We start from the raw sequence: 16,021 nt of genomic DNA on the forward strand, positions 1-16,021 counted from the left end.
AAAAAAAAAAAAAAAAAAAAAAAAAAAAAGAACTAGGGAACATCCCCGTCTCTTTCAGTCCCCTATGCGTGCCTGAACTTAACACTATGTGCCGTGCGTGCTAGTGGCCCTCCAGGTCCAGGATGCATGCTGCCCAGAGGCTGGGGACCAGTCCAGCCCCCAGAGCCCAAGAGCGGCTCTCCTTGAAGCACCTAGCCTTCTCTGGGGGTGGAGGGAAAGCTGTGCTATCTCACCACTGCTCCTAATTTGGGAATTCTTGGAGGTCTCATTGAGTGGGATGCACATGCATCCTGGAACTTTCCTCTCAGGAGGACGGCAGAGAATTGAGGCAACAATGAGCAGACACACAGTTCAGAGCTCACCTTGAGGGCCTTCTCAAGCCTACTATCCCTGTCCTTTTCTTTTTTAGATTTCTTCTTGGCCACTTCATCCATCCCGTCTACCTCGTCGCCTTTCCTCTTTCTGAAAGAGACATGGGAGAAAAAGAACCATCAGAACCCTGGAACCAGTGACTCAGGGGACGCAGGAACTTCCTGTCCCTGTAACTCCTGCCTGCCAGGCCCCGCATGCACATCTTGCTCTACTCCCCAGAGCTCAGGGTCTGCCCGGGCAGTATTGGTGACAGGCCCCACGTACAGCACAGTTTACTTTGCTTCCGAAGGGTGGCCCCAGGGCCTTGGAAAAAGCCTGCACCTGACATCAAATCTCCCCATGTATCTCTTGACACAAATGAAGCAGCTGGAAGGTTCTGGCAGGGACTGTGACAGGTCAAGCCCATAGCCGAAGGGTAGGGATTGTAGAAGGATGAACCACTCGTGCCAGGGTTGAGCCTTTCAAGCTAAACCACAGGGCTGCTCCTGCTGCGGTTGTCCAAGGCTGGACTACACGGTCATCCCCCCCAGCCACGGGAGCAGGTCCCTGCACACCTGGCTCAGCCCTCACCTGACCGGGGTGGGGGGTGAGGGGGTGGGGTGGGGGACGCACAGGGCAATAGGGAGGGTCCTCAGAAGTCATGGTGGTTAAGGGTCTGCTGCAGCTGTCACAGACCCGGCTTCAAACCCCTGCACTTTCCCTCACGCACGAACGGAGAACCCATGTGCCTTCCAGAGAGTGACTTGACCCCCGTTAAGCACCCAGCACGATGCTTGCCACTCTGTTACTGCCCCACTGATGCTGGCTGTTGCCATGGCACACAGGGGAGCTTAGGCCTCCCTGCACACACAGCACGGGCTGGCCTGACCTTAATCCATGCCCGATTTTCCAGTTTTCCTGTCTCCTCCAGAGCTGCATACGCTGTGCACGAGCTTGTGTGTGATGAAGCCAGGTGGCGCCTGACAGCGGTTTGATGATGGGAAGGTGAGAATCACCCCAATCTCAACACTGTCCACAGCTGGGCATGGCCCTGCCACCATTCCCCTGCTCATGACCCCAAGTGACTCCAGACCGGGGCCCAGAGACCAGCAGAAGGGACAGGAAAGAACAAGCGCCCGCCAACTCCAGATTGGCTCCAACTGGACTTCCCGTCCTCAATGTTAGCACCACAGGAACCCCATACCATTCTGACACTACACCAGGGGGGCTTCTAATCCACAGCTCCCCTCCTCCCGCCATGATCCTCCTAGCAACAGCAGAGACCCAGAAACGCAAGATGCCGCAGGGACGGGAAAGCGAGTCATGCAAAGGTCCCAGGAAATGTAGTGCTTGACCCCGGCACGGGGAATACTCAGGGCCAGGGGTGCTGGCAGTGGCAGCTAGCTGGTCCCGCCTGTCTGTGGATCAGAAGGGGAAGAGGAACAGATGGGCGGGAGCTACGGGAGTTACAGGACCGTGCACCCAGGAGAGGCAGAGTGCAGCCATCACCATCCTTCACTGTGCACCCCCAGCTCACTGCAGGTCAGCAAAGAGAGATGCCAGAATAGCCTGGAATCTGCAGGGTCTACCCGGGGCCCTACCCCCATGACCCCCCCTCCACCAAACTACCCTTCACTCTTGACTCCTGGGAGCTGCTTCTTCAGGGTTTCCTTATCCTCCGCTGCCAGGAGGCTGAAGCCCTTGAGCTGGCTAGCGCTGTACTCGGGCCGGAAGCCCAGCTCCTCCCTGTTTCTCACAAAGCAGTCTGGGTGGTACCAGCGGTCGATCATGCCCAGCTGGGGCTTCTCTGGATCCAGCATCTTCTTGGAGAGGCGGATCTGGCCCTGCAGGAAGAACCACATGTGGTACCAAGAAGAGAACAACAGTGACGGTGACATCAGGGACTTGAAACAAAGGTTAGCTGGTACCCCAGCCAAGGGGCCTCAGGTCCACAACAAGGGCACCAGAAGGGCTGCTGGCAGCCTCTGGCTACTTTCTGCTGCCAAGGACTGTGCCAGCCAAAGCCTCAGCGCCCCCATTTTAAATGAGGTCAACTCCACCCACCCACCCAGGCACGTGAGACACGCAACCTCTTCCCTGAGAACATTCTGCCAGCCCGGAGCAGATATAAACAGAGCTGGCCTTGACCACTAGGTAGGATGCCACCCCGTAAGCCCCCACCCCAGTGGGCTTGTCCCCCCACTGCCGTGGCCCCCACACTACAATTCTGTACAGCCTCGGGGACCAGGTTGGGGACCCCAGGCCTGACACTCTCAGAAGTTCCGAGCCTGGGAGACATTCACTGACGCTGAACCGCCAGCGCTGGGCTAACCCCCACAGCCCTGCAACTTCTCTTCTCTGGACACCCGACAAGGCGGCTGCCGGACAGCCAGGTGGCTCCAGCGGCCAAACCCCTCCCCTGGGCTCACCTTCTCAATCTTCTCCATGCAGCCCTTGCACGTGCTTCTGTTGGACTTGGCGTACTCGGCCGCGAAGTCAGCCAGCGTCTTGTCCGTCTTGCCTCCACCTCCATCCTGGCCCTTGCCTGAAGGATGGAGCACAGTGGCGCGCGCTCAGCTTCAGGGGGGCTGCAGAGAGCCCGAACCCCCCAAGCCCCGGGACACCTCGTGCCCGGGCAACTGCGACTGGCCCAGCTCTCTGCCGTCTGTTTCTAACAGCTGTGGCTAACACAGCTGCTCTTCTGGCAAGAAAAGACGACCCTTCCTTGGACAGGCTCTTGGAACAGCGTGGCACCCAAGGGTGCCGGTCTCACATTCCGGCTCCTTCCATCACTGCCCCGGCCCCCCCTCATTTTGGACAAAATGCTTGCTTCCTGCTAATCACGAAAGCCACATCCTCTGTAACATTTGAACTCCACCTTCTGATTTCCAAGATCCTTCTAGGCATCAAAGTTACATGCCAAAATTAAAGGTTTTTTGTTTTTTGTTTTTAAAGGGGGTATCTTCACACAGAAACAGGAGTGCAAACAGCAAACACGCAGGGAGGTGGCATTTCTCAATCAGTGGGGGTGAAAGCTGGGGTCATTCGGCACAGAACCTTGGAGACCAACAGCCAAGCACCCGGAACAAAGGAGTCTTTTCTTACATAGAAGTGAGTCCTAGACTGAAAGCTTCTGTCTTAAGATCAGGAACAATACAGGCCTTCTTCCCCCACCACATCTACTCAACACTGTCTCGAAGGCTCTAGCAAGTGCCACTAGGGCAAGAAAAGGAGACAGAAGGTGTAAGTTTGGAAAAGAACAGGTAAAGCACCTCTACCTGTAGGGACAGGACTGAGCAAATCTGGATGAGGCAAGGTCAACATAGAAAATGTTCCTATATGTGAACAATAGACATTAGAAAAGGAAATTAAACCATACTCCTATTTAAGTAGCGTTTTAAACACACAGAACACTTAGAAACAGATTTACCAAGACACACAAATCCTCCCCAGGAAAGCTTTAGGCTGGTGTGGAGTTAACAAAGGCCCAAGTATGTGGAGAGATACTTCAGGTCTATGGACTGACTGACCCAACCAGGTAGCATATCAATAAGCCAATCCCATTTGACACCCCCCCATTCCAGGTGATGCTAATCAAAATCCTAGGGAGCCGGTTTGGGCAAGAAATCCGTAAGTTTACCACAAAATTTGTGATGGCACCATCTGTTTACTTTGGAACTCTGACGGGGAGGTAACCACTTATTCCCTCCACACTATGTGATTTCATGATGTCCCACAAAGTTGTAGGAATTAGGACAGTGAGATGCTGGCAGACACAGCAGCCAAGGGGACCAGAGTCCAGAGACACACCCAGCTATGCAGTCACGTGTCTTAAAGTCTTTGCAAAAATGGTAACGGAAACAACATGGTACCCACCAGGAAGAAATAAAAAACCACCCCCTCCTCCCACCTAACACAAACGTTCAATTGGAAACCAAATATGAACACCAGGACCACCAAACTTCCAGAAGAAAACAAAGGAGGGTATGTCATAGTCTTAGAACAGGGAAGATTTCTCAGAAGGTGGACAGCCCTTATTAAAAAAGGAGAAAAAAAAAATCAACCACTATTCATAAAATGTCAGTAATTAAACAATGGCAATGCCCAGAATGATAAAAGGTATTCCCGTTATCTATCTCTAATAAGGGACTCGCACCTAGAATATATATATATTTTTAAAGACTTTGTTTATTTGACAGAGACAGATCACAAGTAGGCAGAGAGGCAGGAAGGGGTGGGGGGAGGGAAGCAGGCTCCCTGCTGAGCAGAGAGACCGATGTGAGACTCATCCCAGGACCCTGAGATCATGACCTGAGCTGAAGGCAGAGGATTAACCCACTGAGCCACCCAGGAGCCCTCGAACTTAGAATATTCCAAAAATTCCTACAACTCAAGAAAAAGACCAATACCAACCAAAACCAGGCTGAGCTCTAACGACACTCATATCAGGAGCAAATACCGAAGCGTGCCTGTGCCAGGTGCTGACGAGGATAGGAACTGGTACAACAAGGACAGTCTGACAGTTTCCTGAAACAGCTGAACGGACATCCACGGACACTCTACCGCTCCATTCTTAGGTGATCATCCTGGAGAAACATGACTGCGTATCACGCAGAGATGCGTACACAAACGTCAACAGTCGCTGTGTTTGCACCAGCGTGCGGCTGGGAACAGAAGGTCGGCTCAATGGTGATCTACTGCAAGGATCATCCCTCAGCAATCCCACGTGGTGACACGCCAGGCAGCCTGTGCCTCACAGGCCTTGTGCGGAGTGGAAGGAGGTTATGGGAGAAGCAAAGTTTCTTTGCTTCAGAAATCCTAAGTCACACAAAGTTAATCCAGAGCCATGGTCACCCAGGTGGGGAGGGTAACTGAAGAGAGAGCACAAGGAACTTCCCGGGGGGGATGGGAATGTTCCCTAACTTGACGGGGTACAGGTTACACGACTGCCCACATCTGTCAAACTCACAGAACTGCATGTAAATCATCTTAAAAATCCCAGATGAAGAACTGAAAAATAAGAGCAGAACCAGAAGCTGCAAATGAGCAGACAGACGTTGATAAGAGAACGTTCAGTTCAGGATGAAGCTTCAGTACAGCAAAACACACCAACGTGCTTCGAACAAATACGTCAAAGGGCAGGCTGGCTGGCTGGCGGGCACACACAACTCTTGATCTAAGGGTCGTTGAGTTCGAGCCCCATGTTAGGAGTAGAGTTTACTTTAAAAAAAAAAAAAAACCCACAAAACTATGTATTTTAAAAAGTCAAAACTGGCAAATATATTTGCAAAACAGAAAACAAAGAATTCATATTTTGTTTCATTACAAAAAAACACAAAATACCCTAAAGGATGAGGAAAGGACACCTACAAATACCAAATTAGTAAAACTGACAGAGCATTCCACCCCACCAGGAGCCCAGTGAAGAGGAATGCAAATACCTGATGTGGGGACCTGTCCTGGGGGGGTGCCAGTCTAAGGGCCCCAAGCTTTCTGGAAGGCAATCAGACACAAACACAGAAGGCCTCAGGATGGTTCGTGTCTTCTAGCAGCCATCTCTCGGAATTAAATAGCTGGACAGCTGCCCAGTCTGGGCAGAAGTTTGAAGCACCTCTATCTGCAATGTAGCAAAAATGGATGACAGTGTGGCCTCAAAAGATAGGCTGTCTGGAGCTGAAGCCTGGCTCACTGGCCTTGGCCTGGCCTTGGGGCCAGTCAGTGCATCTCCAGGGGACATGGGCTATTGCACAAGGGTGAGAGGACATTAATGTCAAGGGTCATGAATGAAGCACAAAATAGAGCAAACTTCAATAAACGATAAATACTACATTTTTTAAAAAAAAGACTTATTTATTTGACAGACAGAGATCACAAGTAGACAGAGGCAGGCAGAGGGGGGAGGGGAAGCAGGCTCCCTGTTGAGCAGAGAGCCCGATGCAGAGCTCGATCCCAGGACCCTGAGATCATGACCTGAGCCAAAGGCAGAGGCTTAACCCACTGAGCCACTCAAGTGCCCCAGAAATACTACATGTTTTTAAAAAACTCACAAGACTTAACATGAAAAGAGTAAGTGTTAGGGGTGCCTGGGTGGCTCAGTGACCAACTCTTGGTTTCAGCTCAGGTCATGATCTCAGGGTCTTGAGATGAGCTCCAGGCTGGGCTTCGAGTCCAGGGTTGCGGGGAGCCTGCTTGAGAGTCTCTCTCCTCTCCCTCTGCCCCCCCCACTCATGTACTCTCCCTAAAATCAACAGATCTTATAAAATAGTGAATATTCTACTGTAAAATCTAACACAGAGGTCAACATCACTAGGAAAATGTGAATCAAAATCACATGAAAGAACACCTCAGGATGGGTATTATTATAAAAAAGGGAAAACACACACACACCCTCAGACAAAAGAGCTCCAGTGAGGACATGGGGGACCTGGAAGGACCTTAAAACCCGAGTGTCGCTGGCGGGGTGCACAGTGGTGCAGCCCCTGCAGAACACTGTGCATCACAGGCGGACCACGAGCCCCGGCGGCTCCCTGGGAGGGCAGGGAGTGGGGTCTGGACCAGGTCCCCGCACACCATCGTCCACTGCAGCACAATCTGAAACTGCCCCAGGGCAGAAATGACCCACACGTACCCCAAGGCGGGGGACGGATAAACTGTGGCCTACCCAAACTGTAGCCCATGGCACGGACGACCCTGAGCGAGACAAGCCAGGCCCAGGAGGACAAACCCAGCATGACTCCTGGCACAGGAGGCACCCAGGAGCCCCATCCAGACAGAAATCAGCGTAGGGGAGGAGCCACTGTGAACCGGGCAACGAGTTTCCAGGGGAAGGTGAGAACATTCTACAGAGGCTCAGGCTGACAGAGCGCACGCGGGAACACGGCTCCAAGGGTGGAGTTCCCGTTACGTGTGTTTTTCCACACACACAGTGACAGAGCATTTAACAAAGTGACACTTAGAACCCCATTTCTGCAGGAAAGAATAAACACAGCACACACATGAATCGACTATTTGAAAAAAATTCCTAGGGAGACATCCCACAAGGCCGATGATCATCATCTTGGAATTACAGAATCTGGTAAGATGTAAACTTCCTGGGTGTCTCTATTAAATCAGTCTCTTTGGATACAAAAATCCTTAGACAACTACAAGGTATTATTACGTTAACTTTAGGACTTAAGATGTTTTGCAAGAGAAACAGTTACAGCAAACTTACCATGTTCCATATTATAAAATTATCTACTTTAATACACATCAATTGTAACTAGATGGGACACATTCCTAAACAGACAAGCCCCACTAACCAGGACACAAAAGGGGAAAACCAGCACAGAGCAAGACCGTGTCACCGCTGCCCTCAGTGAAAACAGACCCGCTGGCTCTCTGAACCGTTTCTCAGCAAATTTGCTGTTTTTATTCACAAGCGTGAGCGGTGTCACTGACCTCTGTTTCCACAGACCAGCAGTAGCAGGACACAAGCCTGCCGAGTGGAGGACAGAAAGAATGGTGCCGCCCAGGGACCAAGAGCTCTGCGGGGAAGGACAGCCGCCGTTCCCCCGACAGCCCAGAGGCACGAGAACAGGTTCAGCGGGGTCCGATTCTAAGGTAGACCAACGAGAACCCAGCCTCAGGGGATCTTGAACAAATGATGAAAAACTATTTAAAATGTACAGGCATCTCAAGCAAGTTAGGCTTGTGGGTATCAACAAACTGACTCAAGTCTATGTGGAGGCAAAAGACCCAGGACGGCCAACTCAGTACTGAAGGGGAAAAAGTCAGAGGACCGACACCATCCGACTTCACGACTTACCATCAAGACAGTCAGGTACCAGGAGCACAGACAAACCGATAAACAAACCAGAACAGACCTCAGTGACACACCCCCCCACACAGTCACTGACACCTGACAAATGAGCAAACACCATATAGCGGAGGAAAGACAGAATTTCCAACCAGTGGTGAAGTGGACATCTGCACACAAAATGAATCCAGACCAAGACTTTATCTCCTTTACAAAATTTAACTTAAAAGAAAAATGCCACACTGTAAAGCTCCCAGAATATGACGCAGGAGAAAAACAGCTGACTTAGGTATGGTGATGACTTTTAGATGCAACACCGAAGACGGTCCAGGAAAGAAAGAGCTGGTCAGCTGGACTTTCCTGCTCTGTGCCAGACACTGTCGAGAGAATGAGAGAGAAGATGTGCCACAGACACGGAGAAGACACTTGCAAAAGACAGAGTTGATAAAGGACTGCTATCCAAAATAGATGAGCAACTCTGAAACTCGGCACTAAGAATATGAATGACAAATGGCAAAATATCCAGATTTCTCCCCAAAGGAGAGATGCAGACACCATGAAGCACATGAAAAGATGCTCCACATCAAACAACATCAGGGGATTGCAAGTCAACCCAAGACACCTCTAGCGCCTATCAGAACGGCCAAAACCCCGATGACACCACCAAACGCCGGTGAGGGCGGGGGGGAATGCAAACTGGGGCAGCAACTTAGGGAGACAGTTTGCTGGTCTTCAGAAAATGAAACATCTACCCAAATGAGCGGAAAACCTATGTCCACACAAAAACCTACACATGGGGCACTTAGGTGGCTCAGTCAATTACGCATCTGCCTTCGGCTCAGATCACGATCCCAGGGTCCTGCGATCAAGACCTGCATCGGGCTCCCTGCCGGGCGGGGAGCCTACTTCTCTCTCTCCCTCAGTCACTCCCCCTGCTTAAATGCTCTCTCCTTCTGTCAAATAAATAAAATCTTTAAAACAAAAAAAACCCCTACATGTGGATGTTTACGGCAGGTTTATTTATAATTTCCCAAACTGGGAAGCAACCCAGATGTCCTTCCACAGGTGAGCGAGCGCCCGCGGTCCATCCAGACAATGGAGTATCATTCAGCACCACAAGGAACTGAGCCATCGAGCCATGAAGAGACACGGAGGAACCTGCAACGCCCGTTGATTTCTAAGTGAAGAGGCTGCATAGGACTGACTCTGAGCACAGGAGACACTCAAACAAGGCCGGGGCTGGGGTGTGGATCCCCTTGTGCACTGAGAATCCGTGTGTAACTTCTGATTCCCTTGAAACTTAACCGTACCAGCCTGCCGTTCATGCAAGCCCCACTGACAACCCACGGCTAACACACCCTCTGTCACATGTGTTCCGTGCAGTATCGTTCCCGAAAAGCAGACGACGGAGAGCAAACCATTACGGGAACAGAAACGTTCACAGCCCCCTATGGGACTGAGGGAGACACACAAAGAAGGGGCCTGCACAGTTCAAACCCACTCTGTCCGAACCGCACACCATCCGAACCCGTAACACGTACACTGCCGTGAGGGAATCCTGCAACTGTGGATGTGGGGCAATGATGAGGGCTCCATGCAACCCCCGGATCTCTGCAGAGTGAGACAGGGAGAGGCGCTGCCTGCATGGGGGCACAATGCAGATGGGAACTCTCTGCACTTTCTGCTTCATTCTGCTGTGAACCTACAAGAACTCTAAAAGAAAGTCAATTAAAAACAAAACTGCAAAAGATTCAAAAGCTTCGCCGCTGGGGCGCCTGGCCCTGATCTTGGGTTTGTGGGTTCAGCCCCACATTGGGTGCAGAGATTACTTAAAAATAAAAGAACAATAAAAAAACAAAGGCTCCATCAGCAGCATCTTAAAAAACAAAATACTGTGCCACCAAGTCAATGAGGCAGCTCGGTTATCCACGTGCGCAGCTGGAAAACATGTGGGGAGCAACCGAATGTTCTCCCAGAAAAGACCCCTGCGGAAGCTGCCCGGTGGGGGGTTGGGGGGGTGACACCAGCCACCTCCCTCATCTCTACACACCTGTCACACCTCCAGCCTCTGCGGTCTTCTTGACTTTCTGCTGGTCGTCCCACCTGAGCTCAGAGAAGCCGTCCACCTCTACATCAGGGTGTCGGATGGAGTGCCCGACCTTCCAGAAGCAGGAGAAGTGGTACCAGTGTGGGACTTTTCCATCAAACATGGGTGACTGGAAGAAAAGAGAGGGAGGTGAGCGAGCAGCCTCAAGCCCAGCTCTCAGCCACTGCGCATGTGAGGCCCTTCTTCGCTGAAAACCCAGGACAGCAGTGCCCATGTGCCCCATGTCACTTGAGGAAAGCCGTAAGCCAACGAGAAATGGCACCCCCAGCCAGATTTCTCAAGCTCTGTCCCGACAGCTGCTCTTCAGACGCGGCTGGGGAACAGTGTTGCTCCTCAACAGCGTTGCTCCTCAACGAAGCTCTGCCCCATAGGCCACACGCCTCAGTGACACGACTTCCCTCCCAGGGCCATGGAACACACACAAGATCCCCATTCCATGACCCCATCCTGTTGCACCTGCGTGGGAGGCCAATGACTGCCCCGTTGGGCCTAGGTGGTCCAGAAAGGGCTTAGTGCCTCTGGCGTCAGAATAACGAGGAACAAGTCCCAGATAATGAGCAAAGCAGAGAAACCGTGTCAGGAAACTGTCAGGATGGCGCAGCCGTACCAACATGAGTGGAAGGAACTTCTCTGAGGGCAAACGACCCGGGGATCTGTGGACAGCAGCCTCCAGGGTCTGGAGCTGGAGGGTCAGTGGGCATCCCAGGAAGCCCCGCCACAGGGGAAGGTGCTGCCCGGCACGGCACGCTTCCTCTCTCCTATGATGCTTCTCACTCGGGTTGCTCCTGACGCGACAGCTGCAGGCTCTTCTCCTGCGGACACTGCCAGCTCTGGGCTCCCTCTGGCCTCAAGAGCAGATGGTGACGGTGACAGGGCAGAGTGGGACAAGCACCGCATTTACTCAGTCCCCGGCACCTTTGCAAGCCGTCACGGGAACCCTCAGCGGCCGCCGGGTAGGGCACCCCCACTTCACAGGTGTCTGCAGCAAGTGACTCAGTCCGACACGCATCCGACAGCAAGGTTCTGTCCCCTCACCATGCTGCTTGGCAGAATGAGCTCCTTAAAAACACACACATGGTTCTGACCAAAGCAGAGGCGGCTCCAAAAATCTGCTTTTACAGGAAATAAAGCTAAATGCCACGCAGATGGAATGAAAAGTATTAAAACAGCATCAAACATTAACCACCACGTAGGAATTTTCGGATGGGAACCGTCGGACAGAAGAAATATTCTGGAAAAACAGTGACTTCTCCCACCTACCCCCCTTCCCGGGCTGTGAGTCTCCTCTTTCTCAGTGTAACATATGCAGAAGGAAGGTTCACTCCAGGGCACTGCAAGGACTCCCCAGCATCAAGCAGCCTGGTTTCCCACACATCAGCAGTCCCCTCGGCCCAGAAAGCTCCACAGCCCTAGTCAGCTTCCCAGAAGGATCCTCCCAAGCCCCTCCCAGGTAAGAACAATCCCTCTGGGCACTGATTCCGTCAATGCTTGTGCCAGGAACCGGGCTGGAAGCTGCCTCTGTCTTGCTAGCTTAGGGCAACACCCGCTCATAGAAGGCAGCTAGACTGTGGACACCCCAAGTCTGGAGATAAGAAAAGACAAGGGAAGGATGGGGGAATTCCTTCTGGGGAAAAGACTGCTCACTCCCAATAAACGGCATTTCCAAATGGACTTGTGTCAAATTTCCAATGAGGCAGGCGACACCTCTAGAAGCATCCGCCATTTTGCTGTACATTTGCGGTGCCTTGCACCTGGACTCCTCCTGCCTTGGTGCCACCCCCCACCCCCCGCCACCTACCTCTGCAGCACTCGGGTCACACAGAAGCACAGGAAGGCACGGGGCCCAAATGCCTCTGCCTCACGCTGGACCTTGTGGCTCTGGTGGGAACCTTGGTCTGGGTGCTGTGTCCTAACCATTAATGCAGTGTGGGGTGACAGAGAGGTGCAGCCCAAGGGCCTACTCATAGCACCAGCTTGGGGGCTGTAAGGGCTCCCGGTCACGCTTGAGAGGAAGGACACCTGAACAAACCCAGGCTTTACCCTAGAACTTGGGAGTGACAACCATGTAGCGGGAAAGGCACTGGAACAAGATCACAAGACTATGCTTCCACTTGGCAACTTAGACGGCAGAATCTGTGTGTACTCCTAACACAGCCCCAGCACCTACCAGGGAACTGGGTCCTCACTCAGAGAACTGTTTCCTTCTGCGTAAAACAAGCCAGCCCACTGCCCACCTACTCACAGACAGCATGGAATGCCGGTTAAAAGCGTGAGACCCCACTGTGTGCCCTCTGTCTGCCTCAAGCCCACCCAAGACAGAAGAACGCAGGGCCCACCCGTCCAAAGGCTGCAAGGCCCCTATGGCCCCTGGAGACTTCCTCAGGGCACACCACCCAAAGATCAGGTATCTTGACACTCAGAACAATCCTCCCATACAAATGTAAAAGAAGGTATTTAAGTCCAAGTAGAATAATGGTTTCGTTCTTTTCTGGCCTCCGGCTCTGCCTACCAAGACCAGACTTTACATTATGAGTTAAAACTCCACCCCCGGGGCGCCTGGGTGGCTCAGTGGGTTAAGCCGCTGCCTTCGGCTCAGGTCATGATCTCAGAGTCCTGGGATGGAGCCCCACATGGGGCTCTCTGCTCAGCAGGGAGCCTGCTTCCTCCTCTCTCTGCCTGCTTGTGATCTGTCAAATAAATAAATAAAATCTTAAAAAAAAAACAAAAAACCTCCACCCCCCAAATACAGTTGCAGAAAACCACTTACTTTTAATAATAATTTTTTTAAAAGATTTTATTTATCTATTTGACAGAGAGATATCACAAGTAGGCAGAGAGGCAGGCAGAGAGAGAGGGGGAAGCAGGCTCCCTGCTGAGCAGAGAGCCTGGTGCGGGGCTCCCTGGGATCATGACCTGAGCCGAAGGCAGAGGCTTTAACCCACTGAGCCACCCAGGCGCCCCTTAGTAATTATTTCTTTCACCATCAGAAGCACCAAACTAGCCCTTCTCTGTATTTGGCACACAAGCTGCACTAAGATTTTGTCTGTCCTTCCCGACAGGACACGGTCCTCTCTGGCTGACTAGTGGAAGCCCATAGATGTGCCTTTCTCGAATTTAAAAACACATCATAAAAAAAAAAAAAAAAAAAAAAAACCCACATCATAGAATACACGAGCTCACAAAATAAACTAATTAGACTGAAATAATTATCAAAATATTTAATAATTCGATGGGATACAGTGAGCTTTAAAGCACGAAGTAAGACCTTAGCACCCATTCTAACAACTACAGTAACTTTAAATACTGATGAGCATAATGGATGACTTTAAGAAATCCCCAAGTGCAAAGCAGCATGAAAATACCTATAATTACCACTTCTGACAAAAATCACAGGAACCTCTTCTACTTTTCTCTTTTTTTTACTCTGCTGCTTACATACCTAATTGAAGGAAGTATTTTATTTAGAGACTAGTGACTGCAGAAATGTAAAGTCCTCTAAACCCACCGAATGCCACCCCACAGATTTTAGGTCAAGCACCCCTGCACTGAGAAAGGTTCTCCTTTTTGTTACTTAAAAAAAGGAGGGGTGCCTGGGTGGCTCAGAGGGTTAACCCTCTGCCTTCGCCCCTGGTATTGGGCTTTCTGCTGGAGGTGAGCTTGCTTCCCCCCTCCCTCTGCCTACTTGTGATCTCTCTCCCTGTCAAATAAATAATAATTTCAAAAAATATAAAAAATGAAATAAAAAAATGTAAATTCCAGGAGAGTTAACAGTGTGACAAGAGGGAGCTTCAGATCAGGCAGCCCACTCGTTCAGGCTGAAGATCAGAGAGCCGAAATGGATCCTACCCCGGCACTCAGTGCCTGATAAATAGGGTCAGCAGGCTCTAGGGTCCGGAGGGGGGCCCTCCTTGTGTCACTAGTACCTAACAGCGCCTGACATGCTCTGTGTTCCCTGAAGGGTGGTACTGCTTGGCAGGTACTGAGTTAGGCCCTCAGGATACCCAGACGAGAGAGCCCCAGTCTCCAAGCGCATCTAGTACCCGCTCTGCTCCACTTGGTAAGTACTGAAAACCCAGCGAGGACCGTCTGGACTTTCCTAAAACTCACTGCTGCCTCAGAGAAAACCAAGTTACCTTGAGCGAGGGCACTGAACTCCGTGAACACGAGCTTCATGTTGGTGAAGAGTAGAACGGGCCAGGGGAGAACCAAGACTTAACGGGCAGACAGGAGCACACTGGCAGCGGGAGGAGGGCCTCAGACGCACCGCCCAGGCCTACACCCCCATCTGGGAAGCCTCAGACACCCGTCGGGGCGTCCCCAGTGTGTCCAGAAGCCCCCCAATGAGCAGCCCCCTCCAGCCTCTCTTACTCAGATCCGACAGCTGTAAATGCCGCGGGAAAAGAACGCGCCTGGGAGTCGGGAAAGTTTGGGGAAAATAGGACTTCAAACCATGAATTGGGCTAAACGCGAAGGCACTGTACAGAAATGACACCAGCTGTTACAGTTCTGCATAATTAAGAAAAAACTGAGAGTAAGCGGACGTCGAAACCATAGACGAAAATAGTTAAAAAAAACACAACAACCCGCAGGCGCCCGTCGCCATCATCAATGTAGGACAAAAATCTCCCAGCACGAGGGAGGTCAGAACCAGGCCGGCTTCGGAAGCCCACGCGCGCCTCTGCCCCCGCCCCCAAGAGGCAGCGGGGAAGGAAGCAGCCCCCACCCTGCAGCAGGGCCCGGAGCCGCACTTCCCGGGCTTTCGCGGGCTCCCGAGGGCGCCCCTCCCCCCTCGCCCCCCGCCGCGCACAAAGCGGCCGCGCGCACCTGCACCATGATGGCCATGCGCAGCGAGTCCTTGGGGATGCTCTCGCTGCATTTCTTGCAGGACGCGCGCCCGCTCTTGGCGTATTCCACCCGGTAGAGCTTGTCCGAGGACTCCGCCATCGTTCCCTCGCGCCGCCGCCGCTCCGGACGCCCCGCCCTGGACACGCGCCGCCGCCTGCCGCCCGCCCCTCGCTCCCAGCAAGCGCCCGAGGGCCCCGAGCTGCTGCAGCCGCCGCTGGCGCCGCCGCTGCCGCCGAACACGCCTCGCTACCCCCCCGCTCCCCGACCGACTGCTGACGCCGGGCCGCGGGCACGCCCCCCGCGCACGCGTCCTGGGGCACGCCCCCGGCGCTCGCGTCCTCGGGGCACGCCCGCCGCGCTCACACACGTCCTCGGGGCACGCCCCCCCGCGCACGCGTCCTCGGGGCACGCCCGCCGCTCGCGCGCCCTCTGCCGGCTGCGGGGGCGGTGTTCCCTGGGTGCCTGTGGCTGCGCGAGCCTGGTGGGCGGTGGCGGGCGATGGAGCGAACTCCGCCTCCTCTGCGCCCTGACCCCCTGCGCTCGCGTGGAAAATTCCGCCCCGCCCCCCTCTGGAGACTGGGCCCGCGGTTCCCTGAGCGCCGCGCGGTGCAGACCCGGGAGTCAGTGCGCGGTGTGGGGGCACCGGGGCACCTGAAGCTCTGCACCCGCCGTGACCCGGGGCCGGTGCAGACTTCGGACCCGCGCGCAGTCTGGGGGCACCTTCGCACCTGGGGCTCTGCTGGCAGGCGTCGCGCAGGTGTTTGCGCTCCACCTGACGGTTAGGCCCCTCAGCACTTGAAATGGCGGGGTTAGAACTGCTAAACTACTATGTCGATATTGAACTGGTTTCTGTGTTAATCCTGTGCGTTTTAGTTTAGTCATTTAAAACGTGGCAGGGGAGGAGGCGCCTGCCAGTTCTG

At 53.0% G+C, this 16,021-nt stretch overlaps 1 protein-coding gene across 2 annotated transcripts in view; it reads right to left on the reverse strand.

Moving 5' to 3' along the window:
* The window catches only part of PARP1 (poly(ADP-ribose) polymerase 1), a 36,833-nt gene extending 21,562 nt beyond the window's left edge, over window positions 1-15,271 (reverse strand). The window contains exons 1-5 of one of the 2 annotated variants that reach the window (XM_032838851.1): window positions 15,081-15,271; window positions 10,200-10,365; window positions 2,781-2,896; window positions 1,981-2,195; window positions 363-462 (exon numbers count right to left, since the gene is read on the reverse strand). In XM_032838851.1, coding sequence (XP_032694742.1) covers window positions 363-462; window positions 1,981-2,195; window positions 2,781-2,896; window positions 10,200-10,365; window positions 15,081-15,200 — 717 coding nt within the window. In that variant the 5' untranslated portion in view covers window positions 15,201-15,271. Of the gene's footprint in view, window positions 1-362; window positions 463-1,240; window positions 1,398-1,980; window positions 2,196-2,780; window positions 2,897-10,199; window positions 10,366-15,080 lie in introns of those variants that run through there. The other variant, XM_032838852.1, reaches the window with a different exon arrangement.
* Window positions 15,272-16,021: the final 750 nt, after the last annotated feature.

Source organism: Lontra canadensis, unplaced genomic scaffold (assembly GCF_010015895.1).
Source record: "Lontra canadensis isolate GAN:19392208 unplaced genomic scaffold, GSC_riverotter_1.0 scaffold106, whole genome shotgun sequence".
In the NCBI taxonomy this organism is placed as follows: domain Eukaryota; kingdom Metazoa; phylum Chordata; class Mammalia; order Carnivora; family Mustelidae; genus Lontra; species Lontra canadensis.